The 15,326-nt window shown below is 46.7% G+C and overlaps 1 protein-coding gene across 3 annotated transcripts in view; it reads left to right on the top strand.

Annotated features, from left to right (window-relative positions):
• Nucleotides 1-15,326, top strand: part of MARK4 (microtubule affinity regulating kinase 4) — a 608,126-nt gene that overhangs the window by 471,856 nt on the left and 120,944 nt on the right. For all 3 annotated transcript variants that reach the window (XM_086938381.1, XM_086938382.1, XM_086938383.1), the window contains exon 15: nt 2,355-2,615. In XM_086938381.1, the coding sequence (XP_086794507.1) occupies nt 2,355-2,615 (261 nt within the window). The remainder of the gene's footprint in view (nt 1-2,354; nt 2,616-15,326) is intronic.

Raw genomic sequence — 15,326 nt, 5'->3', positions numbered from 1 at the left:
ATGCTGTGCTAGTGATAAAATACTGAAGACTAGGCAAATGCCCATGGTTAAGCGATCTCTTCCAAGACATCCTTGGGATGAGTTAGCTATAGATATAGTTGGTCCTTTGTCAGGGGTGAGTGATACACCTTATCTTTTAGTTCTGATGGATTTGTATTCTAGATGGATTGAGGTGAGTGCTGTGAGAGAAATTACTTCTGAAGAAGTAATTAAGTTCCTTGACACCATCTTTAAAAAAGAAGGCTTTCCAAATAGTCTTCTATCAGATAATGGGCCACAATTTTGTTCAAGAATTTTTGAGGAGTTTTTGGAAAAATCTGGAATTTTACATAAAAGGTGCTCATTATATCACCCAGAAACTAACGGTGCAGTAGAGAGGGTTAATAAAACTTTGAAGGAGGCTATACAGTTAGCAAGGTCATCTGGTTTAAATTGGAAAGCTGTCCTTCAAGAGAGAATAAGTGCCTATCGTTTTGCTCCTCATTCGACAACAGTTAGATCTCTGTTTGTTTTGTTTAAAGGGAGGGCTCCCAACACTTATTTGTGTCCTGTTTGGATGGATCTCAACAAGGGTCTGATTGATAATGGAATTGGTGAGTGGCGGAAGAAGGAAGAAAAGAAGCTAGATGAGAGAAAGATTTATTTTGATAAAAGAAATTGCGTGAATGCTCAGAAAGTTCTAGTTGGTGATCTAGTTCGTATTAAAGCTCCTGTTGGCTGTAGAACCTGGTCAAAATTCTCTGATGTGAGAGCTGTTGTGAAGGTATTCAGGAATGCCATTAAAACAGAGGATGGTAGAATTTGGAATAGGAGCAGAGTGGTTGTGGTTAAGTCAAGAATTCCTGTACGTAATTTCTCATATGAAAGACAAGGTTTGCCTCTTTCAACTTCCAATCTTGCCAATGGTTTGAATTTATCTTCGTCTCCTTCAAGATGTCAAAGAATACGTAGGCTTCCCACTTATTTAAGAGACTATGCATTATAATTCTCTCCCTCTATTTTTTGCATTTGTAATTCTATTTCTGTTATTGCTTTTTGTTCTTACTTTCTGTTGGGAGGGAGATGTGTGATGTTGCTTACTTGTATTTATTCTGTACCTTTAATGTATTAGAATCTTTCATGTTGAGATTCTGGAATGATGTGAACTCGAGCTTTCAGTGGGCAGTTGAAGCTCTATCTCCTGTGGCTGAGGTTTAATAAATACCTTCTTGCTTCAACTTGCTTTTATCTATTTGAAGACACTACACAAGTCCTTCCCCAGGCCACGCCTCACTTTTAGAAACAGGATATACACCTTACTTCGAATAATATTAATTTGGAAAACATATTCCATATAAAGTTTTTATGTAGGCCTCATGCAGAAATAAATAGCAGTTTGATTTCTTAAGTTTCTTAATCCCATCAACATTATTTTGAAAGATGCAATTCCTCCTAAACAGGAAAGTATATTTTCAACACATGTGCGCTCCTCTAGGTGAGTCTATATATCATATTGCTCGCATGCTATGTCTTGCCTGACTCGTCCTTCTTAAAAATGTAAATACAGAAACCTCTACTGCGAAATACACGATCAACTCAAGCTAAAAACTCAAACAATTGCCTTTTTAAATACAGTTTAGATGCATGTAGAGAAGTCCATTCACCGGTCATTTCTTAGGCAAGTGCCAAGCGTATAAGAAGCAGGCAGTAGGAGATGAAAGACAGATGGACACAGAATGAAAATAAGAGTATAGTTATCATGCCAACACACTGAAATCCGTTTTCTGTATTGTGCGCAAATGTTTAAAAAAATTATGCAACATTTGAGTGCTGCAATGTTTGTTGTGCATTTTTAAATAACATTGCACCAATGACATTACTACCTCTGTTAACAAATCTATTTCACTTTTCACAGTCTGAGTGCACTTTTTTCTCATATCAAATACCCACTTAGAAAACAAAGAAAGTACCCTTTAAGAATGTTCCCTCGAACGTCTCCCATGACCACCAGACGCATACACGCTCTCCCTCGCATTTCTTCACAACTTTTCTTTTTTTTTGTCAATCATAGTCTACTATGTAGTCTACATAGTCTACTTTCAATAAGCAAACACCGACACAGTTTCAGCTCGTAAAATAAATAGATTTCAGCGTAGACCTCCAATCTGAATTTGTTATTGAAAGATAGCTATAGTAAATTGGATTCAGGAGACACTTAGTAAGGCTTCTGCTTGGATACATACAGTTTAGGCAGTTTTGACGTGGTAGAATTCCGAATTCCTAGCACCTAATGTGTGAAGCTCATGAATTTGTATTGCTACTTTTTTATTGTTTGGACTTTTACATTCTGACCTCTCTATTCTCTTCCAAACCAGCTCTGTGCCAAACCGGGTGCCACCTGCATCTCCCTCCTCTCACAGCATTGCCACCTCCTCCTCTGATCGCACCAGACTCTCTCGTGGTTCCAGCATCCGCAGCACTTTCCACGGTGGCCAAGTCAGGGACCGACGCAGTACAGTGCAGAATGGCCCACCCACCTCGCCCACGCTCTCTCACGAGGCCTCGCCGCTGCCACAGAGCCGCAGTCGGGCCACCTCTAATCTCTTCAGCAAGCTGACCTCCAAGCTAACACGAAGGTAGGTGGACTATGTAAAGTTCGGATGCCTTCTGGGCTTAAGGAAAGGAGCCAAGTATGCAAAGTTGGACTCTGGAACTGGCCACGTCTTCTCTTGATTCAGTTTAGATTAATTAGATGCTTGCATCCTTTCCTCCCACCCTTCTGCAATACTACTTTACACTTCTAGAAGTCTGCACCCTTGATATCAGAATTCCTTGCTTGGTGATATACTCCACCTTCTCTGTAATTGCAGAGTGGTCCTTCCCGGCCACTTAGAATGAATCACTTTGCCTTTCAGGGAGTCCCAAACTGTAAAAGCATGCAGCAAGGAAATCCCACGTTATCTGTGGACCACTTTACAAGGCCTTACTGTACCCCAAAGGGCGCAACATGCTGACCCAGGCTGTAGATGACTCTAACAATTCAGCACCTTTTGCTTCAACCACCATAGTCCCATAGAGGCACATTGCTGTTTCCGGATTTGAGTTACCACCGATACTGCCCTCTTCCATCTGAAAATCCACAGCACCCAGCTGACCGTAGTTTGAGTTTGTGTTACTGGACACCTTATTTGATAGCTGGGGATTTCTTTTATTTTTTTCAACTGTCTGCCAGTATTCCAGCAGGACTTCACCAGCCCTATTGCCTGTGCAGTTGAGGTGTTGTTTAGAAGTGTATTCCATGTCGGTCATCATCGGATGTCATTGAGACTGGCAGATTGTCTGTCCGGCTCCTTAATGTGAGTTGCTGGCCTCATTCCTAACCTTGTCGGTCCACCTCGTAGTCCGTGGATCGGACTCCATCTAAATTCTGTCCCAGGTGCCACACAAAGTATCAACACACCGACTCACACGAAGTGTGCAACTTGTGCTTATCCCCATGGCACAACGAACAGGACTGCAAAGCTTGTAGATTTTTCTGATCGAAGAAAAAGCTCAGTGATCATCTGGCTCGATGCCAAGAAATGCAAGGTCAAAACATCGGCTCCATTCCGGACTTCTTCAAAGAAGATTCAGAACAAGAGACTTACGACGCACAAGAAGACGAACAGGAGATTGTTTCCGTCTCAGAATCTGGCTCCGATATGGATGAAGAGATTCCGCAAGGTCACCATCTCTTGAGTACCGATCCTCCCTTGCCCCAAAGTCCAAGTCAGCCCAAGAAAAAGGCTACGGTCCCACCTCCGCATTCGAGCCAATGTCGGCCCAGCCATAATGTTTCCAACGCCTCACCTTCCTGCTCGACACAGAAAAACACACAAAAGCCTGCCGGGCCGGGATCGAGTCGGCCACACTCGAGTACCGAGCCAGCCGAAACCTTCGGCCTCAAAACCAAAACAAGTCTGGAGCTAGCTCCTTCAACAAAATCGAAAGCTTCTTTGGATCTGAAAGCTTCGACACCGGAAATACCGCCACAGAAAATCTTGGCACCTAGACACAAAAATGTTCCTTTAGAACAACAGGAGCCCTGTTGCGACATCCTGCCTTCTAATCCGGAACCAAAACAAAAAGAACTGTTTATTAACCCTAAAACTGGACATATTTCCACCAAAGTGCCACTTAAACGCAAACCAGAGCCCGAGGACACTTATCACATTTTGCTTAAAAAGAAACATGTTGGTACAAACCCTTCTTCTCCCACCTATCACCTCCTTCCCCACAAAACAAAAATGTACTGATAACACCTACTAATTCACCCCTACTTAAACCTAAGTCCAAGCTTCCATTCTGAACACACCGTTCGACAAACAATATCTCTTTGGTCCCATTGTAGACAACTCCTTAGAGAAAATGAAAAATGACAGACGTTGCAAAATCTATTGGAACCTACAGCCCCGTCCAGTCGGGGTTCCTTTCTTTGCTCCTTCTATCGTGGGGGGCTGAAAAAGTATCTAGTCAGATACTGCCTCTACACCATACAAAGGCAACATTCAGTCCACCTCTTCAAGAGGTTTCTTTAGAGGAGGGTATAGAGGCAACAACGGTAAAGGTAGGGGTAAAGGTTCCACAACACGTACCTCCCCCTCACCTAACAAACAGTGACTTGCCTCTGCTTCCCCCCAATCTTTCAACACCTGTCTGGACGCCTTTCTTAATTCCTCCCTGTCTGGCAATCAATAACTACAGTCAAATGGGTGCTGGGAATTATCCAATCTGGTTATTGCCCGGAGCTTACCAACAATCCGCCAAACATTCCTCCATGTTCACACAAAATGTCACCACCGCATCTACACCTACTCAAAAAAGAGGTTCAGTCTCTCCTACTAAAGGGAGCCATAGAGCCTTTGCCGCTACAATATCAAGGGACGGGCATGTACTCCCTATATTTTCTCATCCCCAAAAATCACGGCTCTCTCAGACCCAGACTAGACCTCAGAGAACTAAATCATTACATTCAATCAGATCATTTTCACATGGTGACACTTCAAAAAGTGCTCCCACTTCTACAGCAATACGACGTTATGTCTACTCTAGACTTGAAGGACTCATATTTCCATATTCCAATACATCCTGCTAGTCGCAAATATCTCAGATTTGTGATAGCTGGCAGCATTACCAGTTCAAATTGCTTCCATTTGGAGTCACCACAGCTCCAGAAGTTTTTAACCAAATGCCTAGCAGTAGTCACTACTCACCTACGAAGACAACACATTCATGTCTTCCCGTACTTAGACGACTGGCTCATTAATGCCAGCACTTACCCAAAGTATCTCCAGCACACTCAGATAATACTCCAGTTGCTGCATCAACTGGGGTTTATAGTAAATGTGTTAAAGTCTCATCTCCAACCTTCCAACCCACAAACCTATCTGGGAGCCACCTTAGATACTCAAAAAGCTCTAGCTTGCTTCAATGCAGCCAGAATTCGCAATATTCAGGCTTTAATCGCTCAGTTTCAGCCCAACCACACATTACCAGCTCAAGTGTTCATGCAACTACTGGGAATTACGGCATCTTGCATCATGATTGTTCCTCTTGCAAAGCATCACATGTGTCCCCTTCAACATTGCTTAGCAAGTCAGTGGAACCAGTCGCAGGGTCAATTAACCGATCTAGTGTTGGTAAACGGCCACACCCATCACTCTCTGCAGTGGTGGAACACCAAAATTCGTCCAAATGGCAGCCCTTCAGCAACCCTGTTCCACAGACAGTGCATACAGCACACACGTTGCTCACTGGTTGGGTAGCTCATCTCCAAGATCACACAATTCAAGGCTTGTGGAGTCAAAAACAAATACATCTTCACATAATTCACCTAGAGCTGCGGCTAGCAGTGTTTCTAGCACTCAGTCTTTTAAATTCAGTTTGTAGGCAAAGCTGTCCTAGTCCGCATCAACAACATGACAGTCATGTACTATATACAAAAATAGGGGGGGGGGCACTCTTTCGAACTGTCACTATGTGAGCAGGTATAGTAATCACGCGACAGGGATTATAGAGTCCTTATTTTATTTATGTCAGTCCAGGCAGGTAAACAAAATAAATGACTGTCTACACGTCTTTTCAGGGGAATTAGCTTCTTCTCCTTCACGTCTTCTTTTCTCTTCCAAGGGCTATAGTCCAAGGGGCTCGGCAATACGGGAAGTCACCAAAAGAAATGAGGAAAGGAAAACAATGTCAGGGCGTTGCACTGGTACCAATCAAGGGGAGAGGGAGTGAGGAATACAACACCCATTAAAAAGAAGATTTGCAGGATGTATTAGGAGAAAGCCACCGTGAGGAGAGAAACAGAAAAGAGAACTACGTTCTTCGCTTTCCCAAGGGGATTCTATGTATTTCCTTTCACCCTACCCAGGGGCTTTACTCCCACTACTCCTGCTCCCAGGAGTCATGCACGCACCTGTCTAAGCCACATTCCTCCAGGAGCGTGGCTGGGTGCTTCGTGATGTCGTTGGCCTCCTGGCTCTCCTCGGGGGTCCCGACCATGACCAGGTGTCTCCAGCTCCTCCTCGGCTCTGCTCCGCTCTCTGGTGCGTCTTGGCAGCTCCTTCCTTGTGGCTCTGCAATATTCCTTCTCCAGGTCCTCGCCTGCGCAGCTTCGTCTTCCGATTCCTCTCTGTCCCCTGGTGTCTCGTGACTCCACCTCCAAGGGGCGTGGCTGGCTTCACCTTCTTCTGGGGTTTGGAAATTAAAGGGCCCGCAGCATTGCTCCGAGTCACCCTGAAGGTATTGGACCTGGGGGTCTAGGGAAGCCGGACCCTGACACACTACTAGCACAAGCCTTTTAGAGGTGGACCATACACCACAGAAAATAACTCCTATCAGGACACCTTCCAGGAGTAAACAATCAAATTGCCGACCTCAGCAGACAGAAGCAACACATCCACGAGTGGGAACTTCACCCTCAAGTTCTCCTCCCATACTTTTAATGTTGGGGTTTTCCCTAAATAGATCTATTTGCCATATACGAAAATGCAAAATGCCCTAGCTTCGCCTCCAGGTATCCACACCCATTCTCCAAAGGCAAGGCACTATGGATGAACTGGTCAGGGATATTTGCCTACGCTTTTCTTCCTCTCCCACCCATTCCACTAGTGGTTCGGAAGTTCAGGCAAACATCCCTCACAGTAATCTTTGTAGCTCACACATGGGCCCGTCAACCTTAGTTCACAACTCTGTTGGAGCTATCAGTAGTTCCACATCAAAAGCTGTATCTCACATCCAGTCTCCTCACTCAGAGTCATGGAGAAATAAGACATCCAGACCCAGAAGAACTCAACTTAGCGATCTTGTGCCTGAAGTCATAGAGTTTGGTTAGTGTGAACATCATAAAAGAGGCCAAAAGCCTACTATAAGAGCTTGTTATACAACTAAATGGAAACAATTTGTTATATATATTCTAATAATACCAATATCAATCCTGTGGATGCTTCTATGCAAAATATAATCTCTTATTTACTACACTTGCAGCAATTATGACTAGCGTACACATCCATCTGCATATATCTCGCTTCAATAGCTGCGTACCTTCAAAATAGACAGCATTTGTCTCTGTTTAGAGTACCAGTTATAAAAGCATTTATGGAAGGATTAATAAGGGTTGTACCACCAAGACTTCCACCTGCCCCAGTGTGGAATCCTAACATAGTCCTTACACGATTAATGGGTCCACCTTTTGAACCAATGCATAAATGTGAACTGCAATTTCGTTTCCAATCTTTATTTCGACCATTCGGCCATAAAAGATACACAATACAGATAAAAATCACATGTGACTCTGTCATAAACAGATAAAACATTGAATACATATGTTAAAAGGATCCTGTACAGACTTAAACATCTTAAAAAAAGAATTCTAAGTACAACCCAACGTCTTTAAAATGCGGTTACACGTATACCAGACATTAGTAAAGAATTTTGAAAGTGCGAAAACAGTTGGGCCGGAGACATCAGATTTTAAAATCCTGTACATTGGTGCATATTCCCTGCCACCCATATTCCTTATCAACGGGAGGAGCCAGTATTTTCTGGCTGCCTTGTAAGCTGGGCAAAAGAAAACCACGTGCAAGTCGTTTTCCTCCTTATCAACACAGACAGTACACTTCTTTGTGGAGGAGGCCGATGACCAGGAGCTTGTAAAGGACCGAAAGGGCAATGTGCCGTATCTCCATTGGAGAAACAGCTTTCTAGCAAGTATAGGGTAGATGGGATCCAGTGCCTTCTCAAACCTATAAAGATCCTTACTTTGCAGAAACACAGATGATAAGGACCCGTCTGGCTGGGTAGCTTGGGCCCTTGCCCATCTGTGTTCATGGTACAAATTAGCCAGGGACCTCTTGGAGATGTTTTTTTTTTTTTTTTAATTGTTTTTATTGTTGCATCATAATATCATAATCAGTAGTGCAAGCATAACGAAGTATGGCGTCAACATTCCGCCAACTTCCATCAGGATCGCAACATTTTCATTTTTGGAAATTAAACAACAACAACGTCCAGGTGTGTAACTTGGTTTTGCAGAATCATGCTACGTACATATTACATTCTAGGCAATGCAGGCCATCCGCCACATTTCCCCACCCATTGATATTCTTATAATCTCTTATGCCTAAGGGGCATTGGAAGACCGAGTTTGCCCATGCCCAACCCCTCCTGTACCCCCCGCAGGCCCATTCTTACTCTACATCATCTTTCTCTTCTGAGCTATCCCCCTCTTCGTCTTCCGGCAGTGGTTCACAGGGCTCCCCTCTGTATGTATTCCACAGTAGCCATATTTTGTTCCACTTACGTGGATTAGCCCTCTGTTGGTATATCGCCCGCTCTGTCATCATGATCATGTCCATATTTTTGCACCATTGTGTCAAAGTCGGTACCTCTGCCGCCCCCCATTTCTGTGCTATATCTCGTTTTGCTAGCATCATCCCTATAACCACCCATAATCGCCCTTGTGGCGTCAAGTCGGTCGGGCCCCACACATTTAGCAAACAAATTCTAGGGTCCGGAGTGAACGGGAGTTGTAGCGTCTGGGCGACCGTACCTCTTGGAGATGTTTGATGCTGCATTCGCCGGCTCAGTCCATAAATCGGGGAGCCCTAATTCCATACAGGTAACTTGAATGTTTTTGACCCAGGGAATACTGAGCGCCTTGGGGTGATTCAGTAGTTCGACCAGTTCCGCCCTATAGTCTGCGAGATCATTGCTGCTCCATAGCCTACGCCAGACGGCTATGGGTCTCAAGCTTATCTCGTCAGCTAGTGGTCGTAACCCTAAATCAAGCCTCAAGGGGAGGAGCGGGGTACTAGGGGGGAGTGCGGCTATCTGTCTTATGAACTTATTTTCTGTTAGTGATAGACTCCGGCAGGGCGTATGACCCCACAGTTCTGCCCCGTACATAATCGCTCCCCTAGCCTGGGCCTTATATATCTGGATTAATGCCCCCAATGGGCGGTATGACGAGCCGGTCATCATCCGTGAGATGCCCCCAGTGGTTTGTATAAGTTTGAGGTTTGCCCTACTCTGGTGGGATCCCCAAGTCATAGTATCGTTGAGGGTCACACCAAGATATTCAAAGGTGGCTACTCGCTCGAGCCGCACGGCTCCCAATTGCGGATTCGGCCGCAGTTTCTGGCTCGGGTTCAAAACCATGAATTTGGTTTTTGCAGCATTAATTTCTAGCCCCCTATCAAGGCAGAAAGCCACGAAGGAATCAAGAATCCTTTGTATACCCATAGGGGTTTTAGATAGCAACAGGGTGTCGTCCGCAAACATAACTGCGGGCACCCTGCTGCCATTTAATTTGGGGGCGTCAGTATAGTCAGTGGCATTGAGATGGGCGATTACCCCGTTGACGAAGAGGCAAAACAGGGTCGGCGCCAGCACACAACCCTGTCTTACCCCTCGGCCAACGGGGAATCTTTCGGTCAGTTTCCCCGACCTCCCACACCTCACGCGGGCGTAATTATTGTGGTGCAGCCTCTGTAGGATCGACAGGATATCCCGGGGGACACCCATCTCTGCCAGGACGCTCCAAAGTTTCCCCCTGGGCACCAAGTCGAAGGCGGCCCGTAAGTCCACAAAAATTGTGTACAGACTGCCGCCCTCGAACTTTGCTGTCCTCCAATAGATCAGGTTCAATCTAAAAACCTGATCCACTGTGGATACCCCCTTCCTAAATCCCGCCTGATAGGGACTAAGGGCACCCACCTCCTCCATCCAATCCTGGAGCCGATTCAACAAAACCCTACCGAACAGCTTCTGTGCTACGTCTATCAGACTGATCGGTCTGTAGTTGGCTGGGAGGAGGGGCGAGCCCTTTTTAAAGATGGGGACCACCTCTGCCCCCAGCCAAGTACTAGGGATTTCCATTCCGCTGAGAACACCGTTGAAAAGGGCGGCAAGGTAAGGCGCTCAAACAGTGGGCTCCTGTTTAAACAAGTCCCCCGGTAAGCCGTCCAGTCCCGGCGCTTTCCCAGAAGCTAGACCTGAGATGGCAGCAGTGACCTCGCCCAGCGTTATTGGCTCCCCTTGGTAGCCCGGCCGGCCCACCTCAATGGCAGCAGGGGATTCTCCCGGCTCAGAGCTGTATAGGGACTGGAAATGAGCCTGCCACACCCCAGGTGCTATGTTAGGCTCTTGTGCCGATTGTAAATTCCCTGACCCCCCATTCACTGTCCTCCAGAACAGGTGTTGATTTTGAATCGCTAAGGCCTTGGAGAGTTCTTCCCACTGATTTTCCTCCCATTCTGCTTTAGCCTGGGCAACAAGTTTCTTGTAGGCTCGCCTACTTTGTTTAAGGCGTTCCTCCCCTGTACCCTCCTTAATTATTCCAAGGAGTTCTGTTTTGGCCCGTCTACATGCTAGATTGTACCACAATGTTTTGCCTTGGCACCTCTCCCTTGGCTTTCGTGAACTACAAGTGAAATGGGGTGCCTCAGCTTTTACAAGATCCTCGTGGGCCCTGTACAATTTGGTCTGGGAGTCTTTATTGTTTGCCTCGATGTCAAAACTCCCCGCGATTTCCAAGATGGGAGTAATCTCCGCATAGAGCATGGGGAGTTTGTCCTTACTTGTGACCAGGTGCTCCCACCTGATTCTTCTCCTGCTATTATCCAGGAGAAGCGCAGGGTAATTCCCTTCCACGTTAGACACTGGAACTTGGGGGCCTGGATGAACAAGGTCGAGCTCAAGGGCGTTGTGGTCGCTATCGGTCCTTTCCATCACCCTAAAATCCTGAATTGTTGACCACTTCACTAATTGGGCCAGGACATAGTCCAGGCGGGACTCTCTCCCCCAGTCTATTGTAGGTAGTTTTACTGGGTATGTCGGATTTCATTCGCCCGTTACAGGCTCTGATTCCGAACCTTAGGGTGAGGGCTGTAATTTGTAGTGCTAGTGGGGTCCATGCTTTCGGGGGTGGAGCTTCCACCGAGGGCACTGCCCACCTAGCTTCTTCTTCCGATGAAAACCCTTCCAGAAGGCCGGGGAGTGGCTCAGCAGACAGAAGCAACACATCCACGAGTGGGAACTTCACCCTCAAGTTCTCCTCCCATACTTTTAATGTTGGGGTTTTCCCTAAATAGATCTATTTGCCATATACGAAAATGCAAAATGCCCTAGCTTCGCCTCCAGGTATCCACACCCATTCTCCAAAGGCAAGGCACTATGGATGAACTGGTCAGGGATATTTGCCTACGCTTTTCTTCCTCTCCCACCCATTCCACTAGTGGTTCGGAAGTTCAGGCAAACATCCCTCACAGTAATCTTTGTAGCTCACACATGGGCCCGTCAACCTTAGTTCACAACTCTGTTGGAGCTATCAGTAGTTCCACATCAAAAGCTGTATCTCACATCCAGTCTCCTCACTCAGAGTCATGGAGAAATAAGACATCCAGACCCAGAAGAACTCAACTTAGCGATCTTGTGCCTGAAGTCATAGAGTTTGGTTAGTGTGAACATCATAAAGAGGCCAAAAGCCTACTATAAGAGCTTGTTATACAACTAAATGGAAACAATTTGTTATATATATTCTAATAATACCAATATCAATCCTGTGGATGCTTCTATGCAAAATATAATCTCTTATTTACTACACTTTTTTTTTTTTTTTTTTTTAACCTTTATTTGGAGATAAGCAAGGAAAAGGAAAGTGCATTCATGGAACATACAATCGTAAATGGCTTTTACAATACAGCGAGGTAATCAATGAGTCCGGAAGAAAGGGTAACACAATGATTCGTACAGACAGTAATGAATGATGTCATACAGCATTTAGAAATGGACCATCCAGGGCATATAATAAACTGATGAGATGTTACAGCATGGGCATGCTCTGTCAACGCAAAATAAAACAAAGGAAAAACAAAAAGAGAGAAAACCCAAGTAAAAGGGAGAGTATGATCGTGCCAGCTGACACCAGCACTCTACAAGCATGATGTACTCCAAATAGGCCTTCCCTACTCGCCAATTGAAAGCGGTCAGGCGTTGGATCTCCACCGCCACCACATGAGTGACATAGAAGGGAGTACAGTCCTCTCAACCACGCAGAAAAAAGGACGCAGTCCAACCCTCCCCCCAATACCTGAGGACAAGCGAATGCATTATCATATCTGAGCCCCTATGCTGGTGCTAGCCAACCCCTACTCGGTCCTCATGTTCAGAATCAGAGTCCTGCACAGCTCTAGTGAGGAGGTACACCTGTAGCGGGCTCCAAAAGTCCTTGGGCCTGCACCTCACGGGCATCAATTCAGAGTAGACATTATATTGGTCCTGACAGTATATGAGATCACTCAACCAATCCTTGAAGCGCGGCACCCTGCCCCGACCCCAACAACAGGCAACCCTGCGCTTGGCCAGCAGCAAGGCCACGTCAGCAAATCTACGGTGGGGGGCAGGCACGTCCCTGGAATAACCCAGCAACATTACTAAGGGGTCAAACGCCACGCCATCCTCCGTCATAACCTGCAGGGCCGCATGGGCCTGAGTCCAGTATTCCAAAACTCCCGCACAACTCCAAGCCAAGTGCAGGAAGTCGGCACCCTCTGCTCGGCACCTAGCGCATCTGTCATCCTCCGCTAAATGAAACCGAAGCTTCCTCGCCGGGGTGTAATAATACCGCTGGACAAATTTATAATGGATGACTTTCAGGCGGCAACTGGAAGAAACATTGGCAGTAAGCCCACAGCAATACTTCCACTGCTCGTCAGTAATAGGGACGCCCAACTCAACAATCCACTGCTCGCGCACCCGACTGGACGGGACAGAACGCTGTCGACGAATAGCACCGTATAACTTCGAAACTAGGTGACGCCCATCTGAAACCAGCAGCACGTGAAGAGGGAGGGTTACCTCCGGCTCCGAAGGAAAATCAGGCAGCAAGGCGCGCATGCCCTGCCTCAGACGAACATAATAAAACAGCTCCAAAGGAGAGCAGGCAGCAGTCCCAAAGAAATGAGCCTGGGTACAAAGGGCACCTTCATGAAACACGTCGCCCCACGTAAGAATAACTAGCCGCCTACACAACCGTTGAAACCCCGTTTCCAGCAACAGAGACAAACCAGGATGATAGGATAAAGGTAGTGCCGGCGAATAAAGAAAGGAGACGCCCAGCAACCGCTCCACCCGTTTCCAGGGGTCCACCGTGCATGTCACCGTCGTTTGATGCGTGTCCACATCTGACACCTTTCCCAATACCATCCCCTCCAGAGGGAGGGGATGAGCAACCCAATGCTCAGCCGCTACCTGGGGCATAAACGGCGTGGGGCGCATCCAATGGTAAGCGTAATGCGTTTGAGCGCTAAGATAGTAAAGCTCAAATTCAGGGACGTCAAATCCTCCATCAATATAGGGCAGCGTAAGGGTAGACCAGGCCACCCGCAGCTGTTTGCCTCCCCAAAACAATCGAATGAGCTCAGAGCGAAGCCTGCGAAAAAAATAAGCCCCAGGGTGATACGGAAGGTTTTGAAATAGGTAAAGAAACCGGGGCAGAACAACCATCTTGATAAGGGACGCCCGACCGGCCATGGATAGAGGCAAGGACATCCATCTAGTGACGTCATCTGCCAATTTAGTAATTGCCACACCGTAATTAAGCCGGACCGTTTCCTCCCTGTTCAATGACACAACAATGCCGAGGTACCGCAGCTCCGAATCGCACCATTCCAAGGGGTAATCAAGAGGAAATCTACTCACAGCCGCAGTGAGAGGGAAGAGTTGGGATTTATGCCAGTTAATGTGGACACCGGAGACACCCCCGAAGGCGATCAACTCTCGCAAGAGCGCATTAAGGTTGTTCTGAGGATCCTTTACATAGAGCGTGACATCGTCCGCATACAGAGAGATCCCGACCTGACGCTGAAGACAATTGAAGGCACTCTGCTGGTGTAGCTGACGAATCCTACAGGCCAAGGGCTCAATAGCAATGGCAAATAGGAGGGGCGAGAGGGGACATCCCTGACGAGTCCCCCTAGTAAGAGGGAACGGGGGGGATAGCACTCCATTCACCACCACCCTCGCCATCGGATCAGTATATAAGAGCTTGACCCATGAAATAAAAATCCGAGGAAATCCCATCCGACATAACACATCAATAAGATAGCCCCATTCAACAGAGTCAAACGCCTTAGTGGCATCAAGGAAGATGGCGGCGACCGGGATATCAGGAGCAATGGTCGAAATAAGGGAAAACAAAGTACGAAGATTGTGGGAAGTAGCACGGCCAGGCACAAACCCCGACTGGTCGGGCAAAACAATAACAGGCATGAGCTCAGAAAGTCTCATCGCTAGGACCTTTGCGAGTATTTTGACATCGCAATTAAGCAAAGAGAGGGGCCTATAGGAACCCACATCCAGGGGATCCTTACCGGGTTTGAGCAGCGATGTAATAGCGACCTCCCGCATGGAGCACGGCAGTCGTCCCTCCTCCAGGGATTCCTCAAAAACCTTGCGGAGAACGGGGGCCATAATGTCCACATAACACTTGTAGAATTCAGCAGGAAGGCCATCCAGACCAGTGGCCTTCCCATTATTCAGAGACATGATGGCATTTCTGACCTCCTCCACCTCTAGAGGCCTACCCAAGAACGCTCGATGATCATCCGACAACCAACAGAGCGCCAACTCATCCAGAAATCCGCCATATCGCGCCTCCCCCGACTGCTGTGTCGTGTACAGTTGTGTATAATGGTCAATAAAAGTGCGTTGAATCTCCGCAGTGTCCCAACAGCGAGTGCCATCTGGCAAAACTAATTCCAGCACGTCCGAGCCATGCCTTTGGTGTCTAGTAAGTGCAGCAAGGA

The sequence above is a fragment of the Lissotriton vulgaris genome, chromosome 9 (genome assembly GCF_964263255.1).
Source record: "Lissotriton vulgaris chromosome 9, aLisVul1.2, whole genome shotgun sequence".
NCBI lineage: Eukaryota > Metazoa > Chordata > Amphibia > Caudata > Salamandridae > Lissotriton > Lissotriton vulgaris.
This window is presented reverse-complemented; position numbering and strand designations above follow the sequence as displayed.